Source organism: Phyllostomus hastatus, unplaced genomic scaffold (assembly GCF_019186645.2).
Source record: "Phyllostomus hastatus isolate PE091 unplaced genomic scaffold, TTU_PhHast_1.1 phas_contig_40, whole genome shotgun sequence".
Classification (NCBI taxonomy): domain Eukaryota; kingdom Metazoa; phylum Chordata; class Mammalia; order Chiroptera; family Phyllostomidae; genus Phyllostomus; species Phyllostomus hastatus.
The window spans coordinates 88,522,824-88,540,228 of NW_025333872.1; the positions used below are offsets into that span (position 1 = coordinate 88,522,824).

Below are 17,405 nucleotides of genomic sequence, written 5' to 3' on the forward strand. Positions count from 1 at the left end.
GATCTCGGGTTCGTGCTAGCACCCGTCACTGTACATTTGTCCTCAAGCCGGATGCTCCCTGACAACTTTCTGATGTGTATCTTCCAGGCCCTGACTGTTTCCTGGGGAGCATGGAAGTCCAGCACAGGCGCATCTTAAGGCCCACTATTCTCCTTCTGGAGTCCTTTGGGGGCACCTCCAGGGGGATCCCATGCATGCCCTAGGCCAGCCATTTTGGGTCAAACGTTGTTTACGGGAACACTTAGTAAGGACAGAGGGTGCCAGGGAAATAAATAGCTGTGCTGGAGTGTGCCGTTAAGACTCAGGAGAGCTGGGGTTGGCACGTGCAGGCGCTGTTCCGGCTGACAGCAGCACTTTCCGGATTCTGGGCCACAACCCTTTCGTGGTTGGGAAGTCGGTTTAGCAGATTGGGAGCAGCATTCCTTAAAAGTAACGGAACACAACAGAATAGAATAGGATATGTCAGGGTGTGTCACATGTAATATGAGTGCATTATGTGTGTGGATATATATTTGGGTCGCGACATAAAATGTATCTCTTATTATGGCTTGTGGTTAAAAAAAAAAGTCAAAAAGATACTAAGCAGAGCATCCTTTATGTGCTGACCACCCATGGCCAAAAATATATTCGCTCTGCTGTTTTGCTCTCCAATGAATTGATAAAGCTGTGTATGTCTTTGTGTGCTTCAGCTATACACATATTTGGGTAGTGCGTTGGCACTAAAGGCAGTCTACCTGGAGACTGGAAGCTCAGACCGGAAATCCACTGTGATCTGGGGAGTTTCTGTGCAAAGCGGAAGCTTCAGCAGGAGACAGAATCACCCGGGGAGCCTGTGGATGAGCCCAGAACGAAAACTGAGGGAACCACCCACCTTTAAGGCAGGGATACAGGGAAGGAGCTCACACAACCCGCTGCAATGGACGGAACAAAGGGGTGAGAGGCAAACCAGGGGGGTGTCGGCCTGGGAGCCAAGAGAGGAGAGTGTCCAAAGAGCAGGGAGAGGTTCAAGATGGTCAACGGTGAGATAAGAGCTGAAAAGTGCACATTGAATTGAGCAACATGGAGTTGGACGGTGACCTTGGGCGGTGCCTTCAGTCCAGTGAGGGTAGGTGGATGCAGGAGGCCGAGCTGGTAGGAGGGAAAGGCAGAGACATGAGGCAGCGGACAGCTCCTCCACAACCTTTGGCAGTGAAGGGGGAGGGCAAGAGGCTACTGGTTAGATGGGGATAACTCTCCTCTGCAAACAGGTTTGACCCTAGTGCACAGAAAAAGACAATATTCCACAGGCTCGCTCTACACGAAGGCCCAGGAATACTCAATCTTTGTTAGAAGGACTGAGACGAAGCTGTGTTTCTCCCCCTTGCCTTTTCATTAGTTCCGAACAGCCAGGGGAAAATTTCTGTTAATCGCTGAGACAAAATTTTACAACACTGACAACGACAGCTGTTGCTTCGGTTATTTGTACAAGTAATGGCTACATTGATTTTGGAAGTATGATTTCAAATTGTAGGGCACAATACAAACGAAGGTTCAGAATTAGGAGGAGGAAGGAAAAAGAGAGGTGAAACAATAGCTAAAAGGAAAACGACAGGGCTGTGCTGTTCGCAGCGTGGCTGCTGCGGCTCCACAAAGAACATTGAAGTAATGGCCTGTATTCTGCAAATTGCAAGTGTTCTGGGTAACTGATGCAATCCCAAAGGACAGATTAAATTTCTCCTACTTGTAGGAGGAAAACCAGAACTAAAATTACCTTTGATTTGTCCTTTTGCTTTATTGATTCTTTGAGGGAATTTGGATGTGGGCACCTTATCACCCTCACTGCTACTCAAGGTAAGAATTCCACGTTGAGGCTTGTGGGCCTTGCGGCTGTCACTACCATGGTCTCCAGGAAGATAACCAGGTGTTATCTTCCAATTATTGCAACACTTGGTGTTGAAGGAGTCAGGAGATTTGTATCTGAGTGTAAACATTTGTAGTAAACCCTTGTTTCTCTGGGAGGTGGAGAAAGCCTTAAGACCCCTGATTAAGTCATCTTGTCTAACACACTTCGGGCAGAAAGATCATTGTCAGAGGTGAAGGACCTATGTAATTCCTAAAATAAACTCTCCCCAAAGAGAAAGCAAGTTAACATGGTCAGTTAAGAAAACATAAAAGCTATGCAGACTCGATGTCGGCAAATGAAGCTTTCTCAGGCTGTGTTCGCACGGGGCAGGGGCGTGACCACCTTGAGGTCAAAGCTCATCCCTCGTGTCCTAGAATATTTTTAGACCGTTCAATGCACTAAAAACTATTCACTGTTTTTGATGAAGCAGCATGATAACAAACCTGCCTTTATGGCTTAGAAATAAAAATATTTGCCTTGAACAAATATCTGTATATCTACATCTGTCTCATAGAGGAAAAATATTGCTGGTTTTCCTGAATTTAAAGTCATCGATTTGCAGGTCTCTAACCTGCAAATAATTCCCTATTCCCAAATATTTTGAAACATGGGATTAAGTACGTGTGTTTGTGTGTGGACTACAGAGTTTACTGCAAATGTAAGTTGTGCCCAGGATGAAGCAAGCAAATTTACAGAAAGAAGAATTCTCGTGTGAGTTCAACTCCTAGTTGCACATTAAGGTTATTCATTTGTGCACTGGAAGGTCAAGGTATCTGAGGAGAGACCGAACTGTCACTGGCTACTTTTCTTTAAGTTAATGTGCCTAAAACCCCACATGTCTCCTTAATGTCTCTTAGTATCTGTCATTTTTGAGGTCATAAGAGAAGGCTGAGTTTTAAGCATGAAGGAAAAAGTATGCTAGACAGTGTGAAAAAATTAACACAAGAATCTCTCACAGAGAACTTAGTGAATTTTTTAAAAAAGTTTAATTTTGTTTTCCTCTTTCATTAATCCTATCTATTTTTGTCTAGAGAGAGGGGAGGGAGAGGGAGAAGGAGAGGGAGAGAAATATCAATTGGTTGTATCTTGTACATGCCCCAACCGGAGACAGAACCCACAACTCCGGCACGTGCCCTGACTGGGAATTGAATCAGTGACCTTTCGCTTTGCAGAACAATGCCTATCCAACAGGGCCACACCTGAACTTAGTGAATTCTTATAAGTTCTTTGAAGTTTCTCTTGAATGACTGAATACATTGCCCCAAGACTCAAAGAGAGGAGCAGGAATTCGCCGCTCCTTACCCCACTCCTGGATCACAGGCACGGTTTTCAAAGTAAGTGGTAAAGCCAGGTCCCAGAGCCAGAATGAGGCAGAGATTTCAGACAGTTTGTGTTACTAAAATTTTAGCCGTGTTTGCGTTGATTGGCATTCTCCTGTCCAGCTGGGTGAAGCTGGTTCTGGCTGACTTGCATATGCGCCATAGGTCTGGGAGAGTCAAGCTTATTCTGTGTGGGGAGACGATTCACCTCTGCACCCTCCCGTCTTCCTCCCCCCGGCCCCCAGAGTCCCATTTTGTTGAGGTGCTCACCCTCTTGGCTGTTGTGTTCCAGGTTTAAAATGACCTAGATGCCCCCACACAGGTGGGGGCAGAGGTGCCAGAAAGAGTTCTCATCCATCTTTAGGGCCCAATCACAGAATTTCCGGTCTCCCTTGTCCCGGAAAGGTTGGCGGGGGTGGGGGGGGGGGAGAGCCACCTGCTGATGGACCGCTGACCCCTTCCGCGGAGCAGCGACCCTTTAGCCTCGACCCCCTTTATTTATGACAGAAGTCCGGGACCCACAGCAGCCACCCTGTTCCACACCATTCTCACTAGCTCCTTTCCTTTCACTATTCAAGGCCTGACCTGTTTCAATGATGAGCCTCGGGTGCGGAATACTTTGGGAAAATCCCTGCTCAAGCTGTTGCTGTAAACCCCCCACGGGGAGGAACAGAGCCGATCACAGACCCGGGACGGGCCGGCCTGGGCACCACCGTCTGGAGAGCCGGAAGAGCCAGGAGGAAGTTGCTGGTCACTTTTTTCATTTTCTGGGCCTTTGCAGCGGTTGGTCTAGACCCTCACACAGAACCCTCACCGCAGGACGTATTCAGAAGAAAGTGATTCCCTTATCTACCTTGTTTCTGAGAAACTTCTTTTGTACCTGCCAGGAGCCTTTACCAGCTTAAAAAATATTCATAAAAGTCCTTTACTGTGTGTGAGCATCTTTGTGGTTTCTTTCAGTTGCCTAAACTGAAAGGTAATGTTATGTACAACAGAAATATATTCGTGTCTCCCTATAATTTTATACACACACACGCACACATGTGGTTTTCTGTTTATAATTTCCCTTCCCATCCCTTTGCCCTAAACCATAGCATAAGCTCATTCATTCCTAACTCCACTGGGCTGTACGATGTTTTTAAAGTAGTTAGTGGGGCAGTGCTTTCCCAGGTAAACAGAGGTTTGTTTGGAGAGACAGGCTGGCTATGCAGTACCAGGAAGGCACCTAAGATCAGTAGACCGGCCCTGACTCTCAGAGACATGTTTGCTGTCTGGGTATCCCCAGTCCCTTATCCCAAGGGACAACCAAGCGTTCCGCCCCTTAGATATAAAGATATCCTGATGATCTGCCTATGAATAAACAGTTTGTAAGGAGCGAAAAACTGGTCTGGAGAGAGGTTCTCAGGCTCAGCGATTACCCAATTGCACAAACATCGCCTTTCAGTTTTTTCCCAGGCAGAGGAGGAGGCTGGAATAGGAACTCCTGTGTGTGGAGCAGCAGCGGGGTGGGGCCATGGGCGGAGGAGACACTTCCCGGCCCTTGGAGGAGACGGGAGGAAGAAGACCCTCCTGAAGAACCTGCGGTGCGGTTCCTTTCCTCGTCCCCTTGCCTGCAGTCCGGAGCCCAGGGCAGAGCCTGGCCAAGGCCGCTGGAGGAGGCGGGTTCCGTGCGCTCTGGGACTGCGGACCAAAGCGCAATTCCCGGTCTCCGGGAGAAGAGGACTCCTGCACAGAGGACCATCCCTGGCACCAGACTCGAGACGGTCCTCTTCGGTGTCTCCACAGCCACGAACGCGAGTGTGTCGACACGCACACATTCTGCCTCGGTGCTCAACTCCCACACCCCAGGCCCCCTGCCTGGCCAGGCGCCAGATCCGCCTCCCGGACTGGATCCAGAGGGTCCTCCGCGGCGTCTTTAAGGCTGCGGTCCCCGCCTCTCACTCCTCCCCGCCCTCCTCGTGTCACGGCGGCTCCTTCGACCTCCCAAGAGCCCAGCGGCAGGGCGTGCGTGGCGCGCGAGCAGGTGCGGGCGAGCCTCTCGCATGCCGTTGCCCGGCCCGGGGTGGTAGTGGCGCCAGGCGCGCTCCGCCTGCCCCTCCTCCCGGCCGCACTCGGGCTCCGGTGCGCGGGGACATGTCGGTGGCAACGGGCAGCGGCGAGGCGGCCGGTGGGGCTGGCGGCGGCGGCGCGCGGGTTTTCTTCAGTGGTTCAGGCTCCTCTCGGGAGGACTCGACGCCCGTGGCCACCGCAGCCGCGGCTGGGCAGGTTCAGCAGCAGCGTCGCCACCAGCAGGGAAAAGTGACAGTGAAATACGATCGCAAGGAGCTCCGGAAGCGGCTGGTGCTGGAGGAGTGGATCGTGGAGCAGCTGGGACAGCTGTACGGCTGCGAGGTACCTGGGCACGGGGCCTGGAGGGTCGGGGGCCTCCCTCAGCCGATGTGCCCACACTGGAATTCTCCAGGGCTCCAGCTCCCGGGCGCGCGCCGTCCTGACTCCTGGGGACCCAGCTTGGGAGCCAGGAGCACTGCTTCTTCTTTCTAGGGTGCCCTCTGGCCCTGGGGCGCAGCGCTTGGAACTCCTCAGTCCGGGGTTCAGCTGCCCGCTGCCCGAAGAGCTGCAGGCCCCCTTGATGGCTGTGGGTGACGGTGTGGGGTTAGGTCTTGCTATGCGCATAGCATTTCTCGAGTCCCCGGGGCTGCTGCTACAAGCAGCGGGGCTTGGATGGACTCACCCCAGCTGCGCCTAACCCCACAGCTTTGCAGGGAACACAGTATCAGTACCTGCTCCTGGGATCCTGGTAGCCCCGATTTCCAGGGACAGGAAACAGGGAAGGGACCTGAACACTGCTTCACAGGAAGGAGAGGTTCTGGGGATCTCAGAGGCCCCTTCTGTTCCCGGAATTCTGTATCAAAATGCTTTCCCTTTTCCAGCCAACCCCAATGTGAGTCCCCATCATTCGTCCTTTCATTTACCAAAGCTGCACATGTTGGCCACTCCTGTCCATAGATGCAGAATGAGAGCCTCAGGCAGCCTGGAAGAGTGTCTGGGTGGAAGGAAGGTGGCTCAGCGGGCGGTCAGGGCGCTGTGACCCCCCCACAGTTCAGGGCCTCAGGTTATATCCACACCACTCTGACGGACAGGACAGATGTTTAGAATAAGCTGTAACAAAGGTAGGCTAGAAACATGACCAAAGCCAACACGACCTCCCATTCCCATCTTTAACAACAGTGATTTTAAACGAAGCCTTCTACTTCTCTTAAAGGAGTGGAGTTTGGAAAGGGTGGAGGAGGGGAGGGGATTAATAATTTAGGAGAGACTTCTAAGTTAAAGCGAGGCTTGTGTACATAACTGTTCATGCTCTTCAGCGCAAAGGGAAGCCAGGTGAACTCACTGGCTTTTCTACTGGACTGGGGTATTCTGTTTTTCACACACCTTATGGCCTATTGCGAGTACATTATCTTCCTCCACATTCTCATCACACAAGGAAACAGGATTCTCATTACGGACTACTGATGAATGGTTATGATATAATGAGGCTCAACTATATGACTAATGGGCTTGTAAAAATATATTGTTTCTCCAACCCAGCTCTTCTAAAAAGCCATTTTAACTGCATGAATAAAAATTGGCCAACGTCGGAAGTGTTCATGGTTTTTTTTTTTAAAGTAGGAAGTTGGCAGAACTCTCCAAAGAAACAATATGTGTGATTTCGACAGGATTACTGCTGGGCAGGGGATATGCTCTGTCTTGCCTCTGTAGAATCCAATTAATTTTCATTTCATACTGGGCTTCATACTCCATTTTGAATTTGGAGAAGGCTTGAGTGAGCAGGAACACGGTTGCTGGAATTCACAATGCTTTAGCAATACTTCTTTTATGGGAGACTAATTAGAAGGAGCTTGGGAAACTAGGAAGAGTTCCAGCCTCTCAGTAGGTTGGCAGTTCATATGTTTTAAAAATTCTTCAGAACAATTGGGAAAAAATGGTGGATTGAGTGTTTACGGTGCTGAACATGTAGGTGTGTTTTTAAAAGGGTAAATACGACCTTGAATGTTTTCTCTGTGCTCTTCTCCTCCCACTGTGGACCTCCGATGTGTAGCGAATGGTGTGGATTTGAAAGAAAGGTTTTGTGGTAAAATGATACAAGGTGCCACAGTATACGCCCGCCTGTCATTAAAGTGTGGCAAGGATTCTTTTTTTCCCGTTGTTTGTTCTGTCATTTTAGACTGAAGGAATAGAAATCATTGAAAAGGTTGTTGCCGATTTGTAGTTACTACGCCGGTGGCATGCTGTTTAATCATTGAAAGCATGTGGACTAACAAGTAGCCATATAAAGGGTTGTCTTCTTCCACCTACTTCCCCACTGTCGGGCCCTATTTTTAGCTCAGCCTCTCTGGCCTGGTAGCCTTTCCTTGCTGATAGCGTCAAATAGTTTGGCCTGTGCTATGTGAATCGAGAGGAACCTACCCCTGCTTATAGCTGTGAATCTCATGAACATGAAGATGAAGAAAGGTCCCCTTTTTTTAAACACTTCACGCGGGTAATTTTTTCAAATGTTTAATCCCATGACATTGGCACAGAAAGCCAAATGGCCAGGCGTCAAACTGGTCAGAGGCCCGAGAGCTAACCGCCAGGTTGGGGGAACAGGGAGGGTGTGAGCACATATTTAATCTCAGAACTTTTATCAGGCAGGTCAGCGGTTAGAGGACTTGTCCTTTTAGAGAGTAGAAAATAACGATCTTTTGGAGTGGCATAAAGCATGATATTTGAAATTAGAAAGGAGTGGGAAAGAAGAACTACACGGCCTGGCTGTGGTCTGATCTAGAAGTTTGCACTTGCCCATCAGTTTGGTTTGGAGAACAGTATAAAGACAGCATGTGGGGTGAGTTTATTAGGTACCAGGTGCTGTTCTAGGGACTTTGTACGCACTCACTCATTGAGTGTTTACAACAGCCCTACAAGGAGGGTGCCGCTAGTGCCTGTGTTTACAGGTGAGGAAACGGAGACACGGAGAGATTAAGAGGCTTTCCCAGCTCACGTAGCTGGGGGAAAGACAGGCCGTGGGTGGGGCTTTGAACCCAGGCCTGCCTGTAGCTTTGCAGGGCCCCATGCAAGAGAACAGATGGAGGCCCTTGTGGCGTAGGTCTGAATATTTAAAAGTTACGAATTAAGCTGACAAACCAAACCGTCTTTTATCTACCTACCTTGACAACAATATTTTTAGAATGGCCTGGAAGGTTGTTAGGCTTAGAGTTAGGATTCTCAGACTTCCCAGAGCTCAGAGCTGGCCTGCGGTTGGGAGAACAGGCCCTGGGTCTGGAGTCCGCTTCCAGTTGCTTCTCGCCCCTGGTGCAGTCCCACCTGGCAAAGGGTATAGTGTCCGTGTGCGTGGCCAGTCTTTGGCCACACCCTCCGCCACCCCTTTACCATGTCTCTGGCTCAGACGAGTGGCCAAGTCCCCCACTGGGAAATCTAGGAGGAGCCAGTTCATGCCCTGGAAATGGCTGGGCATTTAATTAGGCAGCTCTGGGGACCTGGAACATAGCCTAAAACAAGATGGACGAACACCAGTTTTGGCTGGGTGGGTTGACCTGGTTGCAGGAAAATGGGTGTGGTGCAGACTGTGGCCCCCCTCACCCAGCCGAAAGTGTGTGCTTTTGTTACAGAACAGGGCCAAGGTGGCGGTATGATATACGCTTACCGAAAGGACCCCCCACTGGGTTCGTTATGCCCACCGCCAGAGGAAAGATGTCTCTCAATGCCAGAGATTTGTGCAAAGGAAAGGGAATGTTTATTTCAAGCCATAGAGACTTAAAGTAGTGACCCGATGTCTTTATTAAAATATTAAAGTCTTTTAGGATGCCCACAGACACACACAGTCCTTCCTTCTCCCTCTGCCCTAATCTGGGGTACTGTATCTCAGGAAAAGAAGCAGAAGTCCATGATTCAGGCTTCCGGCACCATCAGCTGTGTTGCCACCAGGATCTCCAGCTAATCCAGAGCCATGTGGCACCTTCTCATGGCTCACCAGCAAGAGTCCTTTCATGCCTTTTCTTCCAGGCAAAGTCTCTCCTGCTTCCTAAGCCACGTGGCAAAAGGGAGCACCCCAAAGCCATGTGGTCCTCACTCTCACCAAAGCTGTGGGAGTCCCCACCCTGACCAAAGCTGCATGGTTCTCTTCTGGCAAAGCTGCAGGAGTCTCCTCTCTGCCAAAACTGTGTGGTTTTCTCTTCAATAGCTGCTGAGTCTGGGTTTAAATCCCCGTGCCAGTCTTCCTCTGCAGCCCCATTTCGGATTCCTCCTACAATTGGTTACATGTGTCAGCATTCCCATATCCTTCCAGCTTTACTGGGCTGCCATAGTGAGTCTGGGCAGGTGTGGCCCCATGCCGTGGAGCCAATCATCTCGAAGCTCTCACGAAGGTGTTGTAACCAGGGGGAATTGCCTCCCAGTTACATGTTGGGTGGAAATCACCTCCATCCCCCTGGCTCAAAGCATGGCCACAGCTATTTAACATATCTATGCAACCAGTTAAAGGTTATAGATGTGTTAAATGACCACACCAGAGGTTAGCTGCAAAGCTGTTGCTATGCAAAACAGCTCTCAATGGCCCTGCTCCATGTGTCCCTTCCCCCAACTCACACCTGTGTCAAGGGGTGAGGGGCGGGTGGGGAGGCGGGTGAGGACATCCTATATATCTTTCTAAAATTTCCTGGACACCTTGGGTTCTGGACCCCGTTCCAAATCCCTATTTGGGGCCCCCCTCTTGGCCGCACCCTGTTACAGTTTCACCCACATGTTACAACCTTTTGGTTACGTAGATAAATGCTTTTATAGCTTCTAAAACGCTTTCTTACGTGTTTACAGTTACTTTCCATTTCACCTTCTTCTACAGGTTGCTAAATTTTCACTTAGGAATTTGGTTGCAATAGAACCATTCGGTTAAATCTATGTCCCCATTTAAGGCTTTCTGTTTTAAGACATTCTCCTGTCTCCTCCAAACTCCGACAGGTTTTCAAGAGCATTTGAAACCTGGCACAGTGCCTCTGTGGACAAGTGTCGCAAGATGCCTTACTGGATACGTCAGTTTTGTCCCCGTCTCAGGATCAGGATGAAATCTGTACTTCCAGTTGTGCAATTCCATTTGCTTCAGGGGAAAGAGAGCCTGTCGTTAAACGCAGAACACGGCCATGGCCTGGGCAGCCTCGCCGCACATAGGCTTGTGCACTGAGGGTGTTTCCTGAGTGGCTTTCCCGGCTGCCACTCAGGAGGGCCTTCCCGTTGCTGCAGCTGTCTACACTTTACAGAGTGGTTCATGGTATCATCACACCTTTTCCCCTCCCCTGGCTGCCGACCATCCTTAGGCTGCAAGTCAGTGTTTTCCCGTTTCTTTGATGGTGACTCACAGGAAGAGGCGCCCTCACTTCCACTCGCTGCCTGAGGCACACACAGACACGTGGGTGTGTGAGGGCAGACCCACAAAGCACTGCCTAATGCTACTGTACATGCTAAAGAAAAAAATTACAAGAGAAACACAAAGTGTGACTTCAGTAGTATGTATTTTTTATTTTTTTTAATATATTTTATTGATTATGGTATTACAGGTGTCCTATTTTGTCCCCTTGATTACCCTCTGCCCTGCACATCTGCTCCCACCCACATTCCTCCACCTGTTAGTTCATGTCCATGGGTCGTACGGACAAGTTCTTTGGCTTCTACATTTCCTGTACTGTTCTTAACCTCCCCTGGTCTGTTTTCTACCTACCATTTATGCTACATATTCCCTGTACCTTTTCCCCCTCTCTCCCTTCCACTTCCTCGCTGATAACCCTCCATGTGATCTCCATTTCTGTGACTCTGTTCCTGTTTTGGCTTTGTTTGTTTTTGTTTTTGTTTTTGTTTTTGGTTCTGTTGTTGACAGTTGTGAGTTTGTTGTCATTTTACTGTTCGTATTTTTGATCTTCTTTTTCTTAGATAAGTCCCTTTAACATTTCATATAATATGGGCTGGGTGATGATGAACTCCTTTAACTTGACCTTCTCTGGGAAGCACTTTATCTGCCCTTCCATTCTAAATGAGACTTTTGCTGATAGAGTAATCTTGGATGTAAGTCCTTGCCTTTCATGACTTTGAGTACTTCTTTACAGCCCCTTCTTGCTTGCAAGGTTTCTTTTGAGAAACTAGTTGATAGTCTTATGGGCACTCCTTTGTAGGTAACTATCTCCTTTTCTCTTGCTGCTTTTAAGATTCTCTCCTTATCTTTAATTTTAGGTAATATAATGATGATGTGCCCTGGTGTGTGCTTCTTTGGGTCTAACTTCTTTGGGACTCTGTGAGCTTCCTGGACTTCCTAGAAGTCTATTTACCTTGCCAGATTGGTAAAGTTTTCTTTCATCATTTTTTCAAATAAATTTTCAATTTCTTGCTCTTCCTCTTCTCCTTCTGGCACCCCTATGATTTGGATGTTGGAATGTTTAAAGTTGTCCCAGAGATTCCTAAGCCTCTCCTCATTTTTTTTTTTGAATTCTTGTTTCTTCATTCTGTTCTGGTTGAATGTTTCTTTCTTCCTTCTGGTCCACACCGTTGATTTGAGTCCCAGTTTCTTTCACGTCACTGTTGGTTCCTTGTATATTTTCCTTTATTTCACTTTGTATAGCCTTCACTTTTTCCTCTATTTTGTGACCATACTTTTGGTTGGGTGAGGAGGCACAGTGTATCTACCTACGCCTCCATCGTGGCTGGAAGTCTCTGACTTCAGTAATGTTAAATCTGATATTGTTTTATTTCATTTCTCGAATTGCTAGTTGTGACCCTCTAGATTGATTCCATAACACAGTTTTGGACCATGGCCTACAGTTTTAAAAATGCTGCCCCAGGAAGGGAAACATCTAAACACATGTAATGAAATCAGCTGGCCTTTACTAAGTGCTTTTTATGTATCAGGTATGATTCATGTAATCGTAGTAACAACCTCAGACATTCCCATTTTATGGATGTGGAAACTGAGGCACAGGGAAGTCTTGAAGTTGCTCCAGGTCCCTCAGCTGGGACATGGCCGAGCAGGGATGTATCTAGGAAGTCAGATGGCACCTTAACCCACTGCACCTTATTGCTTTTGGAGTTTCGGCAGGCCTAGTACTTTCGGTGAACCCTGCCTTTTCCTTCGTCTCCAGGTGTGATTGTTGTAATTTCTATGCTGACTGGTACTGCTTATATGGGGACAGCTCTTGTCAGTGGGTTTGTTCTTGTACCGGGATCAGGTCTCTTGTTTTGAGTTCAGGTCCTTGGTTGGAATCTAGCTTCTTCCTCTACAACATCGAGTTAGCCCGCTATGCTACTTTGTGAGTCCCTCCGCCAGCGGTGGAAAGTGGTGCTTAGAATTTGGCTCGTGGATTATTTGGCGAGCCATCATTTATGTAGTTATTTGAGAATGAATAGCATTTTAAACAAAACTGCTTGAAAAAAATCTCCACGAAGTCAATCTGTAAAATATTAAGGTATAAGTTAAACACGCTAAAAGTCTCTGAACTAAAGAACGCTAAGTTGCCAAAGGAAGAAAACGGACTTAGCACATTGCCCTTTGGAACGACGGTTAGGAAGATCGGGTGTGGAGGCAGGGGTTGCAGGCATAAATGCTTCGGCACTGGATGGACCTGGAGGTACACATGATCCCAGCATTCAGTGGGAGTTAGTAATGAGGCAATTATGTTAACCTCACTTTCTGTTTAAGGGAATCACCCTGGCAATCACTCTTTACAGGGTTGTTGTGAGGACCGAATGGGTACAACACAGAACCTGGTAGCTGGAACATAGTAGGTGTGCAGTTGTGCTGTCATTTGAACCCTACCCAGCCACGAAACCAGCCATTATTCTCTATGATGTGAAGAGAGGGCAGGAGTGGGGGAGAAAACGGGCATTCACATCTACCTGGGGACAGAATTTGGAGAAGGATGTGTGGATCAGAGGTGGTGTATATATGAACTTGAACACGGGCAAACATTATCTATATCGTTGCCCTCTTTCCTAAGCCTTCCTCATTCTGGAAATTCCTGTGGATTTCTATGTATGCGTAGTAAAATTGGACTTCAACCATGGAAGGCAGGATCTGTCTTGATTTTCTTTGTCTATGTCTCTAGTAGAGGACAGTTCTTGGACCATTAACATTTGTTTGAATGAATGAAAAAGGGTCAGTCTTCAGAAAATCTTTGAAAAGCCACCAGTGTTTTAATATTGAATTAGTTGGTGGTGTTCCTTTGTCACAGAAACAACATTGATGCATGATTTTGTTACAATAACCCATATCATACTCTTACATCACTACTGTTTTATGTCAGCCTTGTTAAAAAATATACCTGCAGCCCTGGCTGGCGTAGCTCAGTGGATTGAGCGCAGGCTTCGAACCAAAGCATCGCAGGTTCGATTCCCAGTCAGGGCACATGCCTGGGTTGTAGGCCATGGCCCCCAGCAACTGCACATTGATGTTTCTCTCTCTCTCTCTCTTTCTCCCTCCCTTCCCTCTCTAAAAATAAAAAATAAAATAAAATCTTTAAAAAATATATATACCTGCCTTCAGTGACTTATGCTCCACAGAGGAATTTAAAGATAGTAGTGGCAGTTCATTGATGTTAAGCTAGATTAAGAGCGTTCTTTGGAAAATTCTCTCCTCCCTGAGTCTCCTGTTCACTCCCTTTTTCTTCGCTTCTGCGGGGTCCCCTGCCACACTCACTCGTTCTGCTGCTGTCCTCCTGTCCGACCTGCGCCTGCTTCCAGTGTCCTCGCCTCTTTTCCTCCTGCCTTTGAAACCACCTGGCTGCCTACGGCACACCTGGCCTCGCTCACAGGTCTCCTCAAAGGAGCCACCTCTTTCTGGGTGGCGGGAAGAACAAAGGCCGCTTGTTTTGTTCGCCCTGTGGTGTGTGCGCGATGTCATTTTGCAGTGTACTCTTTTGTGTCCCGCTTCCTTGCCCTTGGCCTGTCTTTTCAAGGCACCTTTGCTCTCATCTCGCCTTCCTTTCAGAGGTGTCCCGGCAGCTTCGTCCCGTCCAAGCCACCCTCACAGCACGCCCTCCCCGTGTTCACCCTCCTTTCTTGGCTGTATTTTCAACCTCCCGCTTGCACCGTGGCACACACATAAATGGAAGACTTTCACGTCTGTTCATGACTAACCTCCTGCAACAAAAACCGTTCCCTTTCTCAATTCTGTATGCACTCTGGTTGCCACGCTGTCTTTCTTCTTCCCTTACTGTCTGTCTGTCCAGATCTCTCTCCACTCATTACCCACCCTGTTTATCCGCCACAGTCTGATGTCAACCCCCACCATGGCTTCTCAGTCTAGTGCGTTTGTTCGGGCCTTTATTTTACGTGGCCTGTGGCTTCTGGGGCTGTGCCCTCCTGGTTCTCACCCTGTTCCCTAGCTCCTCCTTCACCCTCCTTCCCGATTCCTTTCTCTGCCCGCCTCTCTGGTGCTGATGTCACACAGGACCTGCCTTTGGACCTTGGTTCTACCTTCCCTGTGGCTCCCCACCCCCCAGCTCCTGCGTGCTCTTTCTGGGTGCCTCAGATATTCCTGTGACTGCCGCTGCTGTCCGTGTGCTGACAGCCCTGCAGTCTGCATTTTTAGCCCCTGTCTGTTTTCTGAGCATTGGGCATATTCAGAGAGTTTTGACATGGACAACATCCCTTAGACGTCCCATGGGGGAATAGGCGTGAACCTCATATTCAACTTGTCTGAAAATGAGCTTATTATCTTCCTCTGCAGACCTACTGCTCTCCCTCAGTTCTCTCAGTGAATGACAGGGGCTGTCACCCACAGGGGTCCCGGCCAGAGACGGCGCTGGCACCCCTCTCTCTCTCCTCTCCCCCGCCCGCCACACCCAGTAGTCATGAAGTCTCGTTCAGTCTTGCTCCTTATGGTTCTGGAATCCGATTCCTTGAAGTCCCACAACCACTGCTTTAGTCCAGCACCTTATCATTTATCCCCCGTGTTTAATAGACACTCCAGTCTCATTACCACTAGTACTAGAATACTAGAATACTGTTCCTACTAGCAGTCCAAGACTCTTGCTGCCATTACTGCTACTTCAGCCACTAGCACAGCTCTCTGTAAGGGCCAGCTGATTTATACGTCTTATCTCCTACAATCAAACCTCACAATACCTCTGTAAACTGGCTGGTATCACCTTTATGTCTTCATCTTATAGAGGAAGAAACTGAAATCAGAGAAGGTATTACTTGTCCTCGTGCAGGATCACGTTGATTACAAAGTCGCATAGCCATAATGCTATCATTGATCCCTGTGGCGACATTTATTAAGCTCCTACTGCATACCCCATCCTTCATGAGCTCTTGTTGAATCCTTGCAAGAGTTAATTAAGTCTTCAAGGTAGGCAAAGAAACTGAGGGATGGAGAGCTTAGGCCACAGACAGTCCCTGGTGAGGAGGCCACATGACTCTGAAAGGGCAGAGTCAGGGTGGACGCCTGTCCTCTCTCCAATTCTGGGGCTGGAGCCTGTTCTTCTGAGCCCTGGTCCTCAGAGCCCCCTGCACACTGCTGGAATGCTCCTGAAGTCCACACTGGAGCTTGTTACTCCCCCCGCCTTCAGGGTGAGGTGCGAGCACCTCAGCCCGTGACAAGGGCTCAGGGGATTGATCTGCCCGCCACTCCGGTCTCATCGCTAGCCACTGTTTCCACCTGCTTCTTCAGTGATGAACTGAGACCCTCATGCAGGGCATGCGGAACCCCTCCCATCTGCTTCTCCCCCTGCCAGGGACATCTCTCCCTCCTGCCTCCCTACCTTACCTGTGTGCTTGTGACCTGTTGTTCTTCGGGCTCATCCTTATGCTGCCTCCTCCAGGAAGCCTCTCTGATATGTCTCCTCACCTACAGGCTCACGGACTTTTGCCGGCTTATTCTTTCCCCTTCCTTGGCACCCTACCTGTAACCCTACCCCCCTCCCCAGTCCCCCTAGCTGCAGCTCCCAGAGGGCAGAGCCGTGTGATCTTTGCAGCCCCCGTGCCTCTTGCATGCCTGGCTACACTCAGGTGCACTGTTAGGTGAGACATGAGCATATGTCAGCAGGACAGTCCCCAACAGAGACAAACTGGCCCTCAGGGGCAGTTGGCACATTTCGTGGTGTGGTACTTTTCAGAGAGACTGCAAATGAACAGCATTCTTGCAATTTGGCTCTGACTGTATTAAAAACACTTTCTGCCCTTTCACTGTTGACTGGAAGTGTTAGCTCTTTTTCATGGTTATGAATGACCGTATTTTTTGGACTGTAAGATGCACCTAGGTTTTAGAGGAGAAAAATAGGAAAAAAAATTTTTTGAAGCAAAAAATGTGGTAAAATATTTAATAACATAAATAACATATTTCACCAATGTAAACATAAAGCTACATTCGGACTATAAGATGCACCCCCAGTTTCCTCCCACATTGGGGGGGATGCATCTTATAGTCTGAAAAACATGGTGTCTCTGCAGTCCTTCAAATCTGTGAACTAAAAGGAAGTTGTTATGGAATATAGTGCAGGTGCACGGGTGATAAAAACCCACTAAGGAAGTGATCACAGGCTACTGCCTTTCTTTTCTGCAGTTTTAGTTTTTCAGGATGTACACGGGTACTAGTTTATTTGCCCAGTAAAATGATTCATTGCCTTGGCAGTGGAAATGCTCGCCGTGCGAGGAAGTGGTGAGTGTTTCCCATGGGCAGAGGAGGTGCGGAGTGACAGGTTCACACAAGCCTGGCTAGAACGGGTGCGAAAGCCAGGATTTCTGCGTCTGCTTGAGAGTCCGCGCGGGTCCATTGTCACCAGGTGTTCGTCAGCACTGGCAGTCTGGGAATCTGTGCCACCGCATGAAAGCTTAGAAAACAGAGAAGACCAGAATGTGGATTTAGGCCGTAAAGAATCACTTTATGGTTGAGGAAAAGCGATCAAAAAGGGCTTTTTTTTTTTCCTATTTGGAAAGAAGTCCTCAGGCAAGCTGTGGAAGGAACTCTGGCAGGCAGGGATATTCATTCATTCATTCATTCATTCAGCAGATATTGACATAGATGGCAGTGAACAAAGGATGAAGTCTTCTTGTTCCCCTTTAGTTCTCCTTTTCACTCAAGGGGAACTTTAAAGATTCATTCTTTAAATCTGAGTAAGAGAAGAAGTGGGAAAAGTACAGGAACACTTTCCCTAGCAGGAGAAGAAGGTGGA

The 17,405-nt window shown here is 48.4% G+C and overlaps 1 protein-coding gene across 1 annotated transcript in view; it reads left to right on the forward strand.

Moving 5' to 3' along the window:
* Positions 1-4,733: 4,733 nt before the first annotated feature.
* The window catches only part of PPP1R14C (protein phosphatase 1 regulatory inhibitor subunit 14C), an 81,367-nt gene continuing 68,695 nt past the window's right edge, over positions 4,734-17,405 (forward strand). The window contains exon 1 of the mRNA XM_045842512.1: positions 4,734-5,592. Within this exon, the coding sequence (XP_045698468.1) occupies positions 5,335-5,592 (258 nt within the window). The 5' untranslated portion in view covers positions 4,734-5,334. The remainder of the gene's footprint in view (positions 5,593-17,405) is intronic.